A 20,608-nucleotide genomic window follows, 5' to 3' on the forward strand; every position below is an offset into this window, starting at 1 on the left:
TCTTGATATATGAACAGTGGCATAGATAACAATAAGGGCAGATACTTAAATAGCACTTATTACATCACTTAATTTATTTAATCCGCATATAACCAATCAGGTCCTGTTATTATCAATTTACAGGTGAGAAAACAGAGGTTAAGTAACTACCCAGTTACACATGTGCTAGAAAGAATATCTTCAAACCCAAACAATCTGACTCAGAGCCCGTACTATTGACAGTCATGCTCCACTGCCTCCCACGATGGAATCAGACTTTATCAAAACTTTTTGGATTTTAATTTTTACTGCTCACCAACTCAGAAACCAGCTCAAATCAGATGTATCGACCTCGATCCCTGCTAGTGCCTGAACCCTCCTCCCCTCCCCCTGGCTCAGTTACTGAGCCCCATGCTATCACGTGAACCACCTGCAGGAGGCAAGATCCAGGAGAAGGCTAGCGGCACAGGTACACTCAGGCTGGCTGAACCGGGGTTTTTTTTCTTAGTGATTGCTAAAGAAAATTTTTGGAAAACGACTGATTGAGGGCATATTGACAGTTGTGTGAGAGAAGAAAAAACAAAATATGAAGAACAAACACACCCTAGAATCATAAAACTTTAAGCCGGGACCTTAATGACAATTTAATTCTACCTTTTCTACCTATTTTACAAATAGGAAATGGAGAGAGGGAAAGGAAATGGTGTATCTCAGATCTCACAATTATTTAGTATCAAAACTGAAGACAGGATAATAATAACAAGAATAACGATGATAAAATATTAAACATTTAATTCTCAGAATGTTATAAGGAAAACATTAATATTGTTTCCATTTTTTTAAAAGAAGAAATTTTTTAAAAAAAGAAAAAAAAGGAAGAAAAGGCTCAAAGTGGCTTAGTCACTTGCCTAACGTCTCAAATCTCAGAGGCTCCACAGCCAGGTCTCCAGTCCGTGCCTTTCTAGCCCCGGCACCACGCTGCCAACCACCCATATCTCCTGCTCCTGAGTTTTTACAGGCTGCCAGGATGAAAATGCAGTTATTTTCTGCCCCAAAAGTTGTTAGTTTCTATTTCACAGTCTGAAGAGAAATTTCTCACCATACTGACTCAGATTCAATTTCCCAATTCTCAGAGGGTTTCTAGGTCCCTTAATCTCTTGCAAACCACTTGAAAAAATGGGACAATGTTATTTTCCAGTTAACCTATTTCCCGAGAAGTTGGCTGGAGAGATAATGCATGTGAGGTAAAAGAGAGATGTTCTATAGAGGTAAATCTATTTTACTTATCACTGTGGTTATCTTTTGCTTTCCTGGATTTTTTTCTTTTCATGTTCTGTCTCCACAAGACCAGCCATGTGTGTGTAGTTCAATACTGTGTAGCTCTGAGTCATCACTAAGAGTAGCACCAAGGGGTTCTAGCCTGTCACCTGGTTCACCTTTACCCTGCAGTAAAACAGGGCACCCATGTCAGACGTGAGGATACTGAGACAATAACTGATGGGAGAGTGAATGAACCGTGTGAGTTAACTGCACGTTCATGGCTTAACTGCAGGTTCATGGCTATGTCAGGATAGCTCAAGGGAGGAATTTTAGAGGAAGCTAAGATGTTGGTCCCTCTCCCTAGCACCTAACAAAATGCATGGATGATTAGCTTCCTAGTTTACCACTAGTTTAGCTCAGAAAATAGGAAGGAAGAATGGTTGATTCATGTTTGCCTTGAACTTGATCCAATTCTGCTTACCTGAACTTAATAATAAATATAATATATCCTCACTTTACAGAAAACTGAGGCAGAGGTGTTAGTTTCTTTCCCAAGGTTATCCAGCTGGTAATAGCAGAGCCAAGTGTTTAAACCTGTCAGTCTGATTCCAAAGTGGGCAACTTTTTAAAGAGTTACTTTATTTATTATTTATTTGTTTGTTTGTTTGTTTGTTTTCAATGGAATTTCCTGGGGCGATATCGGTTCATGAAACCATACAGGCTTCTTGTGTAGAACTCAAGAAAACATCACCTGCACACTGCATCGTGCACCCATCGCCCCAAGCAGAGTCTCTTTCCAGCACCATTTCCCCCCCTTTGCCCACATCCGTCTATCCCCTGCTGCCCTTTCCCTCTGGCTGTCACCACACTGTTGTCTGTACCTATGTAGGTAACTTTTAACAACTGCAAAACAGTTGTTTTACCTCCCTATTAAGATCCTATAAGTACCCAGAAGTCTGCTCTCATCAACACGTATTCTCCCACTGATCTTTGAAAACCCACCACTAGTATGTCTTCCCTTTGGATTCAAGAGTTAACATGTCTGCTTGAGTCTCCTTCAAAATACAAGGTAGTATAATATTTTTCAGAAAATGGATGATATCTTGAGGACCTCCATTAGGCTGAATTGGGCACCTCTTTATCTCCAGTATGGAAAAGATGGGGCAGCCTGGAGCATGAGGCACAGAAAAAAGAGATCCAGAGCCAAAGAGAGCTTTCTTTATATGTTTTCTCTAGAATCAATCCCACTTGAAACAAGAGATAGAAATTGCTTGAACTGTTAGTTATGAAGTCTCTTTAGACCTTTATCCTGTCCCCTCTGCACACACCTCTTTGCACTTAGTATAAAAGGCTGAAACAAAGACCCACCAAAACTAAGTCTGCAGATCATCATTGAAACTGAAATTGATAATTACATTAGATTGACCACTGATAACATGCCTTATAATTTATAAATTGTGTCCACGCACATTAGATTATTTAATTCTCACAGGAAGAAGAAAGGGAACTAGCATTGATTGAGCAAGCAAGCAACCACAGTGTGCCAGAAAAATATGGTAAGCCTTTTTACCTGTGTTTTCTTTTTTACTCCTCATAGAACTGCAGAAAGATGCATGCGGTTTTCCCTTACCTATAGATTAGTAAACATAGGCTCAAAGGGAATCCGTAGATTTCCCAAGGTCAGACAGCTAGAAAGAAGTGGAGCTGAGATTCAAACTTAGATCTGCTGGTTCTAAATTTTTTGGTTTTTTCCCATTATTCCATGATAACATAGATCCCACTGATTGACACTGAGCTTTTATTAACTTAACTTTTTTACTTGTGCATGTACTCTTTGAAGATTACACACAAAAAAATGAAGTCATTAGCTCAAGTCTCAGATGTGATTTAGTCAATGTGCCCCATGCCACAATAACGGTACCTACTTAATTCACTGATTCACTCCATGTGGTGCTATTCCTGGAAAGATCCATGTGGATGCCATCTGCTCCTTTTTGCTAAGCCACCAAAGAGCTATTATGCTAGCAGTGCAGTTGTATTTGCCAGACATAGGTACCAGAATTGTGAGCAACCTGTCAATAACCTGGTTCATCAGACTAATGTTGGGCCTATTTATTCGGTAGCACATATATCAATAAATAATTGATATTTAGGTTCCTTCCCTCTTCTTTTCTTCCATCAGGCCAGGGTTCTCACTGCAAGCATACACCTTGCATGCCTACCATAAGGTCCCTGTTTACCTTTCTCCCCTCTGCCACATCCTGAATCAATCATGGTCCCCTCTCCTATCTAGCTAACCAAATTCTATCCATCCTGCAATGACAATGTCAAGTCCCAGACTTTCCATGAAAGTTTCCTTAATCCACGCTGCAAGTCTCCATCTATCTATCTTTGTACTACTTCAGTTCACAATGAATTATAAATATTAAAGGACAGATGTTATATGAAAGCACCAAGCCTTGACATTCTTAATGAATGTTTCCTTCTGTTCTTAAAGATGTTGATGGCTAAGTGGTTAATATGTGATATTTTGTATCTTCTTACTGAAAATGTAATTGCTTTGAGGACATACCCCTCATCTTACTTCATTTCGGCACCAGCCACCCCCACCTACACTCCTAGTAGTGCTTGGCATATAATATATTCAAAAGATATTTGCTACTAGATTTATATACAACTCTTCCTTCTGGAAAGCCATGTTATCTGCTTTTATATTCAGATACAGAAAGTTAGAAGACATAATGTCTTAAAGGCCTTCATAAATAAGACAAAAGTAAAATTAAAAAAAAACCCCAATGGCATATAAAGTGGCTTCTTATTAATTGACTAAAGGATAAGGCTCTATATCCTTTATAGAGGCAGGGCACCTAAAATCCATTTGTAATCCTATCGTTCTATGTTATAGGCTATATTTTGTTTTGCTTATAAATCAGTTAATTTTATAGACTCAAAACTGTGAAAGTAGTGACAAAAAAACTGTCTTCTATATTAAGGAGTCACAATGGAATACTACACAACAGAAAGGAAGAAATAAGTGAGTCAGTGAAAGACAAATACCATAAGTTCTCACTTATAAGAGGAATCTAATAAACAAAATTAACTAATGAGCAAAACAGAACCAGAGGCATGGACATATGGAACAGACTGACAGCTGCCAGAGGAAAAGGAAGAGGAGGGGAATGGTGGAAAGAAGGGGAAGGGACTAGTCAAAGACCATGGATGAATGATGCATGGACATGGACAACAGTGTGGGGAATGACTGTGGGAGCAGGTGTGGACTGGGCGGAAGAGGGCAACGGGAGAAAAATTTGGGCAACTGTAATAGACTAAACAAGAATTAAAAGAAAAAGATGTGAGGTGAAGCATTGAATTATCATCAGCCTCTTTGTTCTGTCTTGCCTTTCTCCATGTTCTATAGCTTTATCCCCAGAAAAAACATTTCCTAACATCTAAACTCAGCTTTCATTTTTTTCCCTCCACCAACCAAAGTTTAATGCCAGATCATATACTCAAAGCTTAAAACATTGCAATCTAAGCCATGAAGAACACCTTAAAACATTTCATATCTAAAGTGGTTTCTTTGTATGACAAAGATGGATGTAGAAAGAGAGACCAAGAAGAGGTGTGAGTTATCTTGCTTTTGAACCATTAGTAATCTATAATGTGCTCACATCACTGTTGGGTCTGGAAGATGTTTCAGGAGCTGCCTTAAAAAGATGGCAACTGGGCTAGGCTGCAGAAGGAACAGTATGAAGAACATTTTAGTTCCATTTCCCCTATCTTAAAGTCTGATAACGTCTATAAGCCGATCAACCTCTACTCTACTTCAAAATTAGTGTTCTATTTGGAGTTATTTTCAATAACAACAACAACAAAAAAAAAACATGGAGAAAGGATAAATATAAAGGAGGGGTGAGTGGGGACTAGAAATATGGAGGTTGGCCAAATACAGCTAGCATTAGCTGGTACCAAGGAATATATTCTGCAGATGTGTTTGTTGTCATTGACTAGGCAATGAACCCTTTGTTCTACAGCCAAGAGCCTACAAATATCTGGGTCCAAAATGCCAACCAGTTCCTAGCCCCAGAGCAGCCCTACCTTCCCAGGGTGGTAGTGTGTATGTTACTCTCGGTTTCTCAGTTTTCTAATGGCACTTTACTCTCAGTTATTCTGCAAAACAAGGGTCCTGTATGCCAGTTTATCTCCTTCTGGGCCTGGCATAATGCCACAACTGTATGTTTTAGAGTGAGGGTGGAGGGATATTATCTGTTGCAGTGGGCTAGAGGAGAGAAAGGAAAATAATAAGAAGGAGGAAGGAAGAGAAAGAAGGCAGAGGGGAGGTGTTTTCTGGTGCATGGGGACTCTTCACAAGTTGGAGTGCAAAATGATGGTTCTCAGGCTGACCCTCCTCTGTTTTCTCAGACACTCTGTCCTTTGGAATTGTAAACTCAGATACACTGGAATCTTTATTTGTTTCCTAAAACATCCTAAAAATTTCCTAAAGCATCCGGAAAGAAGATAACTTCCTTATGAATATAATGTTTGCAACCTTACATCTCATGACTCCTCCTTGTCCTCATGGACTCAACAAAAACATTTTTTCATTTTGTTTTTATGTTATAGGATGAGCATTTCCTAGCCCTGTGATTAGTTTCAGCAGATGAGGCTTCTAGAGTTGACTGTGCCTTTACAGAATTTGGTCAGGTCACTAAACTCTCTATTATGTCTAAGGTTATATACAACTATTGATAAGGAGTGGATGATTCCTGACTTTAACACTAATCTAATTTTAAATGTAATAAAAATAGTGATAGAAAGAGTTTAGGATTTGGGTCACCTAATTGGTTTTAAGACATTTCTCTTCAGGTATGATGATCTTAGCCAATTAATGTAACCTCTCTGGAACTTCCTGTTCGTGTATAAATGGACATTATAAGTTATTGCTTAATCAACCTCATGTGCTTCTTTGAGAAGGAAACAAGATCATATATAAAGATACTACTCAATTTATAAAAGGATACACGTGAGATAATAGTAAAAATTAGCAGCATTAGTAATGGCAAACCTTATTGGCACTTTTCTTCAGTTAGTCATTATGCTAAGGGTTGAACTCACAGTATCTTTTTAAAACTGCAAACAATCCAAAAAAAGGATTTGTATAATATGTAATGTTGTAGAGGATGAAACTGAAGTTTAGAGAAGTTCAGCAATTTGCCCAAGATGGCAATTGGTCGAGCAAGGATTCAGATCTATATTTTTCAAGTAACCAAAACTATGACTCAGAGCAAAAGTGCACTAGACTGAGATTCTAATCACACTAGATTATAACTTACTACTTAACCACTTCTGTTCCTGGCCACTTCAATTCTTTGAACTTCAATTTTTAAAAATAAGTAACATAGGGATATTAAAACCTGCCTTGCAACTTGGCAAAGTCGCAATGAGAAAGAATTTAGTTGACACTATTTGGAAACTATAACTGTCAGGAAGGCAGGGAGCGGTAGTGGGGTAGTGGGGTAGTCTGAACAGCAGGAACCATAGTAAAAGCATTTGTACAGTATATCTGGGGGGGCGGTCTCTACACAAGATAACAACGAGAAACTCCATTGTCCTTTGGCATCTTTCTGCTCACTAGAAATATAAAAATGAAACTTAAAAGAATATAGCATATCTAGCATTAGCTTGTTAAAGGTTTTGAGAATTTGGTTTTTGAACACTTATGCATTTTAATTTGGTTTTGCTACCTGGAACAGGGCTTGTATTATTAACTCTGGACAACTGTCTATTTTTCTATTCTGTAAACAAAAAAAGTCTTGGGTTTTATTTTTGCAGTTCCTGGGGTGGATGAGAATAAATGGGCATAGCAGAGAATGGGCTTTACTTTGTTGTACAGTAACATATAACTGTGCAAATACCCCATTTTGATGAGTCAACACAAACATTTCACAATGAGCAATACCAGAATAAAGAGAAGGCATCCTGCACCTGGTGCTACTTTTTCATGGACTCCAGATGCTTATGCACAGGAATCACAAGACCAGCAGTCAAAGAAAATGCAAATCACGCAAAAGAGGAAAATAAAAAGATAACAAGCTCTTGTCTTTTGTTCAAAAACAAAAGTGACAATTCCATTGCATTTTACCAGAAATCTGCAAATGTTTATGCAGTTCCAGGCTGCTGCAATTATCCAGGTCGCTTCTGGTGTAGTTATTTTTTTCCCCATTAGGTTGAAAATCTCTATAGATTGTGTCATCTTTATTTCTTTACTAATAGAAATTCCATTAATAGCCTTGCTCATATTCTTCCAAAGGAAACTGACTAAAAACTGGGGTATTACTAGACAAAAATCCAAAGCAAGGCCAAGAAGAAAATAGAGAAATGAATCCAACATGATTGAAGATGATGAGTCAAGTAGTATTTAGAATCCAGAAAGGACAAACAGACTTGGAACACCATGAACTAGAACTGAATCTAATCACTGAACAAATTCTATTTAGAGCTGACCTAAGCTTACGATTGTTCAAATTTGATGTCTAGGGACTGCAGGCCGGATCTGTGGAAGTGACGCTGCAGCTGAGGAGACAGGTTTCAAGGATGTATTTGAGATAGAAAGGATTACTTCTTCATTATCTCAGTTATGCCTAAGTTCTCACATTTTAAGTATCAATCAGTCCATACAGATTTATTCAAGACACTCCACTTGAGATGCAGAAACGAGGAAGATGAAGCACATGGTTTTTCCCTGCAAAGGCTGTACAATGCCATGTGTGAGTAAGAGAAACCCCCCAAATGCTTATAATACAAAGCATAGAAATGTCACAAGACAAATAGGGGCACAGGACCATGGTAGGTGGGAAGGAAAGTGAAATTAGGACCAGAAGTTCTGAGGTTTTTCTTGGTCTTATCACCTATATGCTTTTAAACAATGTACCTGACTCCATTGATCCTCAAGAATGCAGATTATATTGGGGCCATTTCATATTGGTATTGGGATACTTAAATAAGAATGTATAGATTAAAGTAGTATGTAAGTAGGTTCCTTACTCTTATTTTTCTTCAGGGAGCATTAATCAGGGTTGAAATAATGAGGAAGACAGATCACCTTATTATGAATTGTGATGGAAGTCTTGCGGAAGGGGCTGTAAGTTAAGCCCTAAGGGATGGAACTTCACCTTGAAGCCTAGTGGGCTCAGGTAATGTGCTCACTTTCTCTCCAGCTCTTGTTCTGCCCTTTCTGGTAGAGCTCAATCCCATCCCTGGACTATTAGTCACAAGGTCACCCCTGTCTTAGTTAAGGTCCTCTGGTTGCAGAGAATAAAAAGATACTCGCCTAGACTTTAGCAAAATTTGAACTTGCCAGGTTAAAAAAGGGCAGGAAGCACAGCTGGTTAGCCACCTAATGAATAGGAACTAGGAACTGGGAGCGCTAAGTGACCCGGTAAGCCACATCCAGCCTCTCTCAGCCTCTCACTGTTTCTGTCAGGCTCATCTCTCTCAGTATCTTTCTTAGGGATTATGTGGTTTCTCATCTCCTTTTCTCTTTCTACTGTTGTTTCATTCTTTTATATTTGTGCACTAGCTTTCTCTGCTTCCTAAGCATATGTCAGTCTCTGGTACAGACAGGTGTTAACCTATAGGCCAGGCCATGGATAGTGGGGGTAATGAAGCTAGGTGTCTGGGAGCCATTTCTTTTTCCACTGAAGATTCTCTTCTAAGGCTTCGGTGCCTTAGTCTGGGTTTGCATTACTCAGCTCTTTTTTTCTGTTTGACCTGAAGAATATTTGACATAAAATAAATTATCCAACTCTCTTCCTTGTTGTTACTGACTTTCTAAGATATTGCTCAAAGAGGAATATCAGGGTTTGGGGAAAGTTGATAACTACTCCTAATTCCATAACTGTTCTTTCAAGCCTCAGTGCCTTCGCACATACTGTTTCAGCCCTCCTCACCTTTTTCATCTGAGAAGCCCTTATTTTAAAACCATCTCAAGACTCCTCTTTGTCTTGTCCCTTTTCAGCCTCCCTTAATCTTCCTTCTCCTCTATTCCAAGCAGATGGACCACTTCCACCTTGCTGCATTTACTCTAGTTTTTATATCCCTTGATTACTGCTCCTATCACACTGGGTTATATATATTTGATATCAATGGTTTTCTCCTTATTTTAGTAAACCCTTTAAGAGACTTGGCTGGGAGTCAGATAACTATTCTCAAGGCCTGGTCTTTCCATTTATTAGCTATGAAATGAAGGGAAATTTATTTAACCTCTGTCAACTTTGTAAAAAGATGATAGTGCCTACATCAGAGAGTTGCTGGAGAGTTGAGTAGAATAATATTTGAAGGGCTTAGAACAGCACGTGACATAAAATATGTATTCCACAACTACTTTTATAATATAAGTACAAAATCCAGGATGTATCAGTCAGGAGGTGCTAATTGTTTGCTAAAGAAATTAACTAGTATTTTAGGATTACAAAATATTTGGGAAAGAGGGTATTGTTTTGTCTGAGTGGCTTTGCAAAATATCTATAGTTGCTATGCTATTGTGATAATAGATGTATATTTGTGAATGTATGTGTGCAATATTGAATTGCAATCATGAGAAATGCCATGAATAACTCTCACAGCAAATGTGCATTTTTATATTTTTAATTTAATGTTTGTCTCTTTTAATAGAATATAAATACCCTCAGGGCAGAATTGGAGCTCATTCTAGTTATTGCTATAAGCCAATGTATTATAATTTCAGATACATAAGGTATTTAATAAATATTGTTTGAATGAATGAGCAGATGGAAAAATGGACCATGTTTACAGAATTAGTAAGTGCTTTTTCTGTTCTCTCAGCTTTAAATGTCTTCTTTCTTTATCATCACTGCACATAAAAATTCTTCTTAACCTTCTAAATCCAGCTGAGATACCCTTCCATGAAGCTTGCCCCTATCCTTAATTTTTATGGTAATTAATGAGTATTTAAGGCACTCAACACTTTGTAGCTGGTGTTAAAGTGATTTATGCATTCACTTGAAAAATTACTTATGGGCAGAATTCCATGTAGGTTTTATCAGGGATTCTCCTGATTTAGCCATCATGTCTCCCCCAGTGTTTGGCAAGCTCGGTGACATTTACATAAGACCAAATCCAAACATGATGGGAAATCAACTTTGTACATTGCAGCATGAGACAGTGGGGACCATTTGGGCAAGGGGTAATGCAGTCTTTCTTTCAAAGTGATGGTGTCACAAAGGAATTAAAGTACACCTTCAGGTCCTTATCCTGTGCCTAGTACCATGCCTGGAACATAGCAGGGGCCCGATAAAATGTGAACGAAGTGAATGGAAACACAGCCAAGTCCCTATGAAAAGAACTACTAATTACGGGATTGTTCTTATAAGCATGTCAACTCACATAATAAAATACCAACAACATTTGATTTGCCTGATACCCAAACATGTTGACTGTCTAGAAAAATGTTCTTATAGATACAATGATGGAACAGATTTATAGGACTTCATGAGAGAGTTTTTTTTAAATCACTCTTTCATTCAATAAATATTTAGGAGCTTTTGCTAGTTGGCACTTATGCTGAGGATTTGGGAAATTCTTCATTGTTCTTTGGTCAAATAGACCAACCTGCTTGAGATCAAATTTGATCTCCATCTCATCAATATAGGATATTATATGTTATGTGAAAACAAATACTGAAACTTTGAAAGGCTTCATAGTTTGTCTTCCTTCTTTCTGCTGACATTTAGGGCAGTACACTATTCAGGCATGAGCTGCTTTGTGAAATCTTGGCTGTATGGGGTGATTGTATTATAATGGAGATTTTAAGTCAGATTTATTAGTAGTGCAATAATGGCTTCAGTTGAGAAGAAATAGTCTAGGGGGATCTGCATTTACAGGAGATGCATAAACTGCATTTACCTACCTGTGAACTTTTCAGGTCAGTTTTCCTAAGATTAGCTATATCGATGTGCCTATACTTTCTACCCAGAATTCATTTCCAAGTATTAAAAAAACTAGGTTTATTTTAAAGAAGGCAAGTTGACTGAAACAATATAGTTTGTCATTTCCTTAATATGCTTAATACAGCATGGTAATTATATGTATTTTTAGGACTTATTTGGATATCCTAAATAAAGGTATCATCAGGTAAAAATCCCATATATCCATGTATGTGTATGTGTGTATAAACATGTGTGTTAACTATCACTGAGTTAAAAAGTGCATAACAGGCATAATAAATGGGGTCCCTCTTCTGAGATCTAATATATACACTTAGACAAAGAAACAAATTGAAGCTCACTCCAAACACAATTATCATCAGCTGATAGTAATATTTTAATAATGAGCTCCATTAAGGAGGAGATACTTGAGCTGCACAAGAAGTATCATACTCTTATGATAAAATAAAGCAAGAAGAATTTAATAAAGATAGAAGCAGCAAATTTTACACATCAGATTCCAGTTCAATGTATTATAAAATCATTGTAACTTAATCTGATTTAGAGAGCTTCCCACCATAGTTTTTTAAAGTTCTTGCAAAAAGTATATGTTTAATGACTTTAACAATTAAGATCAATTTAGAGAGATCCAACTAGAAAATAGTACTCAATGAGAAGAACTTTAAATATAGCACAGTCTTTGAAACATTTAGGTGATTCCAAGTTACAGAGAAAAATATAATGGCATCTAACTTGAGTCACTGAAAATAACTTGAACTTTAAAGATTTATGCTAACTATTGAAAGAAGCATTATCACTTGAGTTTTTATGTCAGAAAAAAAATGTTTTTCTCGAGGGATTCCAAATAAATTTTATCAGGGATTAATTTTCAATAGTGTTCTCTTATATTTAATATGTTATCTTAATCTTTCAAAATAGCTGTAATTAAAAAATTAGACATTTTAATACTTTTCTTCCAAGTCTCCTTTAACTCATCTCAGCCTATCAAATGTTCCTCTGGTTGGATAATTATAAGCACAAACATTATTTCTGCAATATAAAACATAACACTGACTTATTAATTCACTTTATATATCTATATACTTCTATCAGCCATTTTTAAAATTTCTAAATAGTGCCTCACTACTTTACTAAAGGAACAATCACAATTTTTAACAGAGGTTTTATGGTAGATTTTACTTGGAAAAGCAAGGAACTGAAATTTAAGAACTAACTTTTGGCTTTTTGATCTATCTGCAAAATAGTCAAGTCATTCTAAGTAGTTTGGGGGGAACCAACCAGGAAATATACACTGAAATCTGCTTTAAATTTTTATATGAGGGATATTAGTCTTGTGTTCTTTCTTTAATACATGTTACTATTAGAAACTACCAACTCAGTGAAATAAATTTGCTTGACCACTGTTACTCTTTTTCACTGATCAATGTTAGACCATATTAAGAATTCAGATTTCATACAGAGAAAACAATAAATAAAAAACAGACATATTTATCCCAAACAAAAACTACAGAAAAAATACTACATCTTTACATGCATAGACTACATACCATTTATACAGAGCTATAAAAGAAAAAAAAATGAATAAAAAATTTTAAAATCCCTAGAGAAAAAAAGGAAAATTCTCCTTACCGGAATGAATGCATGTTGCATAGCTTGCTCACATTGTTTTAAGGAAGCAATAGTATCCCACAAAAGCTGATAATTTTCAGCCCGGGAAGCACTTGGCCGTTGCATGGTGAAAGCTAGTAACACTCAAACTGAGCTCAAAGAACCCAGTTGAACGGAAAAAACCCTGCAGATCTGTTACATAAACTTCTTAATTAGATCTGCTACACAAACTGCTATCTTAAGACTTTAAAAAAAGTTAATCAGAACATTTCTTTTGGGGGATAACTGGGCATGACTTGAACAGAGACAGATGTTTTCATTGGGAAGGATTTTTGTTCCCACACTTGTGAAAAGCAATCCTATCAGTGTTTCCCTGTCTTTTCACGGGTCTGGCGACACGGCACATACCATAAGCGTGTGGGAAGAGAGGAGTGGGAGGGAGAGAGATGTGAAAAAATATTTCCACCAGAAGATTTGGGTGACAGGCAAAGGAGGTAGCATTAGAGTAGCTTGTGCAAAGTGTGTTAGCTTGAAGGCAGTGCGTTATACACACATACATGCACATTATATGCAGGTGTCTACGCTTTCCTGCTCTGTGAGAAATGCAGTTATATACATGCATTCTCACAGTGTCATTGAATATGTTCAATTCTCCTCTCAGTTTAGTTAAGATCTAGATGTGATATATTTTTCATCTACAGAGTATTATTGCACTTATTAACGACAGGGTTGTTTACTTGGGAGTACCTCTAAAGACGATACAGAAGATTCTTGAGTATAAAATGCAGTTCATTGACTACCTCAAAATTAAAGAATAATTAGGATACCTTTATGTTGTCTTACGTATTGGATAAAAGTCACAGTTATTTCTTGTTTTAAGTATAATTTACATAAACAATATCAGAAGAATCGAGTATTTAAATATTGTTGGGACCTGACAGTGGCCCGAACATAAATTGGAACATGTTAATTCTAAAAAAAATTGCTTGCACACTTGAACAATAAAAACCTAAAAGCACTAAATAAAATCTGAACAGCAGAATATTGCAACATATTCTAAGTGTTCCTTTATCTCAGCCAGGAGCCCACAAAGTAAGATGAGGTTCTGCTACCTCCCTATAGGCCCTGTGGGACTGTTGAGGTGGGGTTAAAATATCTTGTAAGGTCCTGAACACTTAGAAGTTCCAAAGGAACCTATACTCTCAGGGCTAGTTAAACAGCTAATAGTGGGGCATTTATTTAAGCATTTCTAGAGGCAAGGGGTAAGCTGAAAGCAATACACAATAGAATGAATTAATTGTGCTTTAATTGACCTAGAGAATCCAAGGAGTATAAAACAAGGTATGAACTGTAGAAAATAGTTAGGTAACATAAATGAAGAATTTTTGCTATATTATTTTTAGAAGAGCTCCATGATTTGGGTTACCTAGTTTTTCTGCCTTTGTACACTGGTGATGGGTGGATTCATTCCTATTAATGACCTTGTGGTGTGAAAGTTTCAAAGGTTGATACCAGCAAAATTTCCCTCTCATTTCAATTATTTCAGTTTTGAATCAAAGGAGATGCAAGTAGAATTGATCTTTCAAAATTTCTACCTGGGCTGATGTGTAAGGAATTCATTTTTCCTTAATATGTCATGAGGATACACCAGAAGGCTACCGCCATTCGGCAGTTTGTTTTTCAATTTCAATTCAATAGACCTTTTCTTTTTCTCATTCAGGATGTTCCTCTGTTCAGCTCACACCCACAGCTCCTCCTCCGCTTTCGGCCCTGCCCTCACAGTCTCCCACCTGCCCAGCCACATGCTTCTTTCTCATGCACTGTCAACTGGCCAGTTCACAACTTCCAGAAAAATATTCCTTCACTAGTAAATGTTCTGTATTTCTCAGCAGGGAACGGGAAAATAAAAGTTATTTTCTAAATTATCCTCCAAAACATGGTCAATCCTTTTTAAATTGAGCAAAAGTTCATCATTACTGGGTCTTCTGTCTTGCTTGAACTTCTTCTACCTCTTATACATCAGGTCCTGCTAGTCTTTCATTTATGCAGCTTCTAAAAGAGCCTCCTTTCCTTATTCTTTGGGAAACAATTAGAAAATTCAGTCTCTGCAAGTAGAAACACTGCATAAAAAAAAATGCCCCTGGAATCATACATGCATTCATTTATTCTCTGACCCAACAAACCTACCAAGCATCTCTGATGTGCTATACTATTTGATTGTACTATGGGCAAAAGACTATATCAGATGTTGATTCTCTCTAAAGTGTTTAAAGTATAATTGAAGAGATGATACCTGGGCATGAATAACAAAAAGTCAAGTTAAAAAATAGTAAGTTCCATAAAAAGATTGATTTAAACTTTATAAAACAATAAAAAATACACCTATTGGGAAAATTAGGACAGCCTCATGGAAGAGTTAGGATATGGCTAGAGCTTGACGTGTGGGGAAAAGTTGGACGTGCACAGATAGGTAGGGGGCATTCCCGAGGAAGGCATGGAATGGGAAAGTAGAGGTCATTACTGGTTGGTTTGGGAGGAACACGATACCAAGAAAACTGAATACTCAGATTTCTATTGGAGCCAAGGCCACACATATTCTTCAGTAAAAAGCCAGTAACTTCCTATTCTTAATGCTAACTAAATTTAACTTTCAATAATTCTTAGAGCATCGATATGCATAAATTCAGTGAAACTATCCTTAAAATCAACCTCACATGGTGGTAAATTCCATCTATTTATCCTCACTCTTTAAAATAGGTACATTTCATACACTTTTGGAGGTTTTAGGTGGCTCAATCATTTTGGTCACACTACTTAGTTAAGTAAGTATGTGGTTTTTATTAAGTACATGTAATATGTTTTGTGCTCATGCTCAATCACTTTTATAAGCTATAAAATCTGTTACCCTCACATTCAAGTAGGGTCCACAATGAACTCATCTGATCAAATATTTGACTGAGTTCATTTTGTCTTAGTTTAACAATATTTATTGAGCTCTGCTATGCACTAAGCACTGTGCTAGAAACAGGGACTACAAAGATAAATATAATTTCAGTCCTTTGTTTCTTTCCAATTACCACTCAATGTACACTTGCCCCTGCCCACAAAGCATAGTGTTCATTATTTTCTTCCTTTTACCTCGCTAACTGATATGTAATGGCTACCTTTTTTCTGTTAAACATTCAGTCACTAGGCCTTATGTCTGTCATATCTAAAAATATGGCCATGCTCTAAGTTACATACAAGCTTCAGAATATCTAAAAGTGCTTTTTGTATGGTAGTACTGCTATGCCCAGGCAGGTCTGCATTTAAATGTTTTCTGCTAGTAACTGGTTTACATATAACTTCCTGACAATTGTACTCCAGTAAAAAATGGAGTAAAAGGGCTTAGATTTACGCTCCTATCTGAAACAAACAAAATCTGAAAAATATACATGGAGCAATGAATTTCAAGAATGGACCTTAGAAAACAAAGAACAGTAAACTCCGAGAGAAAGGGAACAAACCAGGGAAGTCCCTATGATGGCCCCATGTACAACCTTAAATGTCCAGGCCACATTGCCAGGAGAGGGAATCCAGTTGGACCCTACTGAACTTACTGAATTGAGGAAAAAAGGAATCGTTTTTCTGGAGAGAACAAAGTAACAAAGAGAAATAGAAAAATCCATAATTACAGTTTATAGAAAATAGAGAAAATCAGTGAAACTATCATTTAGTTCTTTAAGATTATCAGTAAAGTTGATAACCCTCTAGCAAGACTAATGAGAAAAAAGAGAGAGAAGAAATAAATCATCAGAATCAGGAATGAGACATAGCATCTTTACAGGTTCTGCAGTCATGAAAGGGCTAAAGAAAATCTTATGAACAAATTTATGCCAATAATTTTAACAACTTAAATGAAATGGATGAATTCCTTGAGAGATATAAACTACCAGAACTCACTCAAAGAAAGTACCCTAAATAGCCATACTATATACCTATTAAATATATTCAATTTGTTTTTAAAAACCACCAAGAAACTTCAGGCCCAGATCGTTTCACTAATGAATTCTACTAAACATTTAAGGAAGAAATAATAGTAATTATACACAAAACTCTTTCAGAGAACTGAAGAGGAAAGAATAGTTTCCAACTCATTTTTTGAAGTCAGATTTACCCTAGTAGAGAACCAAATGAAGACAATAGAAAGAAAGCAAACATCCATATGCCCTCATGAATATATATTCAAAAATTTAAATGAAATTTTAGCAAATTGAATCCAACAATATATAAAAAGCATGGTGAATCATGAACAAGTACGTTTAACATTTGAAAATGACCCAGTATAATTCATCATATTAAAAAAACACTTTAAGAAAATATAACCTACTGACCATATGATTATTTCAATAGGCACAGAAACAATATTTTACAAAATCCAAAATTCACTTTTAGTTAAAAAAAATGCTGAGAACAAGATAACGATGTCCCTTCTCACCACTTCTATTCAGGATTACCTGGGAGATTCTAGATAGTGCAACAAGTCAATAAAAATAAATACATATTGTGAAAGATGAAATAAAAGCACATTTCTTTACATTTGAAATAACAGTCTATGTAGAAAATCACATGAAATCTATAGCAAATTTTAGAAATCATGAATGAGTTTAGTAAGGTAGAGGACTCAAGGTCAATATTAAAGAGATAAATTGTATTCTTTATATTAGCAAAAAATAAATGGAAGTTAAAATAAAAAATAAGAACTCATGGAAATGGACAATTGTGTGGTGATTGTAGGGGGTGGGGGTGGGGATGAGATTTAATGGGATGATCACTTAGTAAGTTATATAATGTCTCATCAGTGGGTTGCGCACCTGAAACTAATATAATATTGTGTGCCAACTGTAATTAAAAAATTAAAAATGATTTAAAGTGAAGAAAAAAGACAGTATACTCTCTTGAGGATAGGGTCCTCCATCTTAAAATATCTGGCTTTCCCATTGCATTTAAAGTCCAGAGCCTGCATCATGTTAACAGTGACATTATAATTGGTATTAAAATGATAATGATAAAAATCTACCCTCACACTTCTTAAAAACTACTTTCTTATGTAGTACCCCTCTCACCCCCATGAAGGTATCATTCCCAATTTACAGATAGAGTAATAGCTTCACAGAGGCTAATATAACTTTCTTTGTCACTTCCTAGGTGTATGACCTTGGCCAAGTTTCTTAGTTTCTCTTTGCTTCAGTTTATCTGTAAAATGGAGATTATAACACTCTTATCTCATAGGGCTGTTAAGGATTAAACAACACAGCAGAGGTTAGTATATAATTAGAGCTATTATTAGTGTTTATGGAATTATTCTATTCAATTTTACTTTATTAATATACTCAACAAGTAAGAATGAAATAATAAAGTATATAATAAATAATATCTAAGATGCATTTATATCTTTTGGCTCATGATCCAACATACACTTGAGCAGTGATCAGTAAATGGTGAGGTAGTTCCAGATTCACTTTCTTGACCACTACCACATTTCAGACTAGTCTGTGTCCTCCCTAGTGTTCTTTCTTCCTGAACCCTGTGTATTTCCTTCACAGTTTCTTCCTTAATTTGTAATATATTTATTGATCTACTTCTTCTTTCTAGTCTCCCCTTCTGATTATAGTTTCAGGAAGAGAAGCAAATGTACAGTCAGTACCAGCAGTGACTGGAAAACATAGACTCTTCGAGTGTTTGCTTGATGTTAGTGTTATTAATTGGACCGAAAATAGATAAAAGCTTATTAAAACTTCAAAAACATATGTTAGTATAGTTACCAGGTTATTCTGTATTTTTGAAGATCTATGGTGAATTTGGCCATGGTTCCTATTATCAAAAACTCACATCGGACCCATTTTCTCCTTTTTAAGAGAGAATGGCACTTCTTTTCTGATGGGGCAAGATTCACATGACTGTACTAGGGTGAAATGGCCAATGAACTTTTTTACTGTAGGCAGTAGTGTTCCAGAGGGCATGGAATGACCTGTAGGATATTACAATTCATACAATAAAGAATTATGCTCTGCAGTCAATCACACTTCCCATGTGACTAAGGAATACAAGTCATTGTAGTATAAAGCTAGTCCATTCACTCAGCAGAGTCTTTGCGATCCTAAGTCCATTACTACAAGGATGAAAAAGCAAGGGATCAGAAAGAAGCTGGCTGAAGCAGGCAGGACAACACGTCTTGCTTGAACATAGTTCTACTGAACACTAGATCACAGCGTGTGAAACCTCAGGCCAGAGTTAAGGCTGGGGCTAACTTGGGTAAAACTATGAAAGAGATCAAGTCTGTCTTCCTCATGTTCTTCCCCTTCCAGAGCCCTCAGCCTTTTTCCTCCAAACTGTCTTGACAGAAGGAACACTGCATGAACTCATTTATAGGTCAGTATTAAAAATTTATCTCTCTCCTATTTGCTTTCTTGATTCTTTCTGAGAGCTGGTATCATTCTTATTTATCTATTTATCCCCAGGCCCTAGCACACTGTCTAGAATATAATGAGAGACAGCAAAGTTTTGTTAAATAAATGGATGGATGAATGTGGAAAGTATTGTACTTCACAGTTGATAATAGGAATTTCTTGTATTTGTAGAGCATATTTTGGTTGTCAAAGGACTTCCACAACTAGAAATTCTCTTCTCTTTTACTTTTTACTGTCTTTGTGTTCCTTCACTTCAATGCTAATATATCAATGGCTCCCTCATTTCTATCTTTGACCCACATGTCTCTCCTGAGTTACATATCCTGCTGCTTGCTGGTCACCTCCACTCAGGCATCTCACAGACATCTCAGGCTTACCACCTTCAAACTCTGAGTTCTTCTCTTCTTTCCTCCCCACTCAAACTTGCTTGCTTTTCATGTTCTTATCCAGTAAACCCCAGCTCCTTCCACTCAGTTGCTTAAACCATATGCCTTCATCTCAGGAAGCCCTAATATCCACTTCATCATGATACTCTGGGCCTGGCCTGGTCTAATTCTGTTTCCAATGTCAACCTGTGCCATCTCTCCCCTGTCTGTGTCCTTGCCCCACAGATCTACCCCCAATACTTAGGATATGATGACACTGATTCTCATGTTGGTATCTCTGCAAATGCTATTAACTCTGCCTCAAATCTTCTCCTACCTCTTCTCCAGAATTCCCTCCTGCTTATCCTTCAATTCTGAGTTCCACTGTGCATTAGCAGCATGCTGCCCTCTATTCACTAGACGCCAGCCACTAGTGCTCTCTTCCCCTAGTGGTGGCAACCCAATAGGTCCCAAAACATTGTCAAATGGACCCTGGGGTGGGGGTGGGGGCAGCAGTTGGTACAAAATCAAGTTCAGTTGAGAACCACAACTTTGATCAGTACATTTTGTCATGGTTTTTCATAGAAAAAGCTATGTGACTTTCTGATTATTGTCGAACTCCCTGTTGGACTACCCCTTTATGAATAGAGAAAGAGTTGTTTATCATTATACGCTGTACACACATAGTGTCTAACATTAGACAGGTACTTCATATATATGTGTTGAATAAATGAATGAGTTCAATTATCACATAAATCATATGGAGTATGTATAGTCAGAATTGGTGCCATCATTTCTAAATGTAGGTAACAAGCACAGGATTGTTAAATGATAAGCACACAAATCACACTATCGATGAACAGTAGATTTGTATCGGACCTGAAGCTAGGTTTTATTACCCTCACTTCTTCTTATCTATGTATATCATTTTACTGCCATTACTATTTTGTTAATCTTATCATATTACTTTACCTCTTTCCCT

The 20,608-nt window shown here is 36.7% G+C and overlaps 1 protein-coding gene across 7 annotated transcripts in view; it reads right to left on the minus strand.

Annotated features, from left to right (window-relative positions):
- Nucleotides 1-20,608, minus strand: part of DLG2 (discs large MAGUK scaffold protein 2) — an 839,012-nt gene that overhangs the window by 671,239 nt on the left and 147,165 nt on the right. For 2 of the 7 annotated variants that reach the window (XM_054576363.1, XM_054576361.1), the window contains exon 1: nucleotides 12,834-12,945. The exons of the other annotated variants lie outside the window; for them this stretch is intronic. In XM_054576363.1, coding sequence (XP_054432338.1) covers nucleotides 12,834-12,938 — 105 coding nt within the window. In that variant the 5' untranslated portion in view covers nucleotides 12,939-12,945. Of the gene's footprint in view, nucleotides 1-12,833; nucleotides 12,946-20,608 lie in introns of those variants that run through there. 7 annotated transcript variants of the gene reach the window in all.

Source organism: Pteronotus mesoamericanus, unplaced genomic scaffold, assembly GCF_021234165.1.
Source record: "Pteronotus mesoamericanus isolate MK-2021 breed Mesoamerican mustached bat unplaced genomic scaffold, CSHL_Meso_final contig_33, whole genome shotgun sequence".
Lineage (NCBI taxonomy): Eukaryota > Metazoa > Chordata > Mammalia > Chiroptera > Mormoopidae > Pteronotus > Pteronotus mesoamericanus.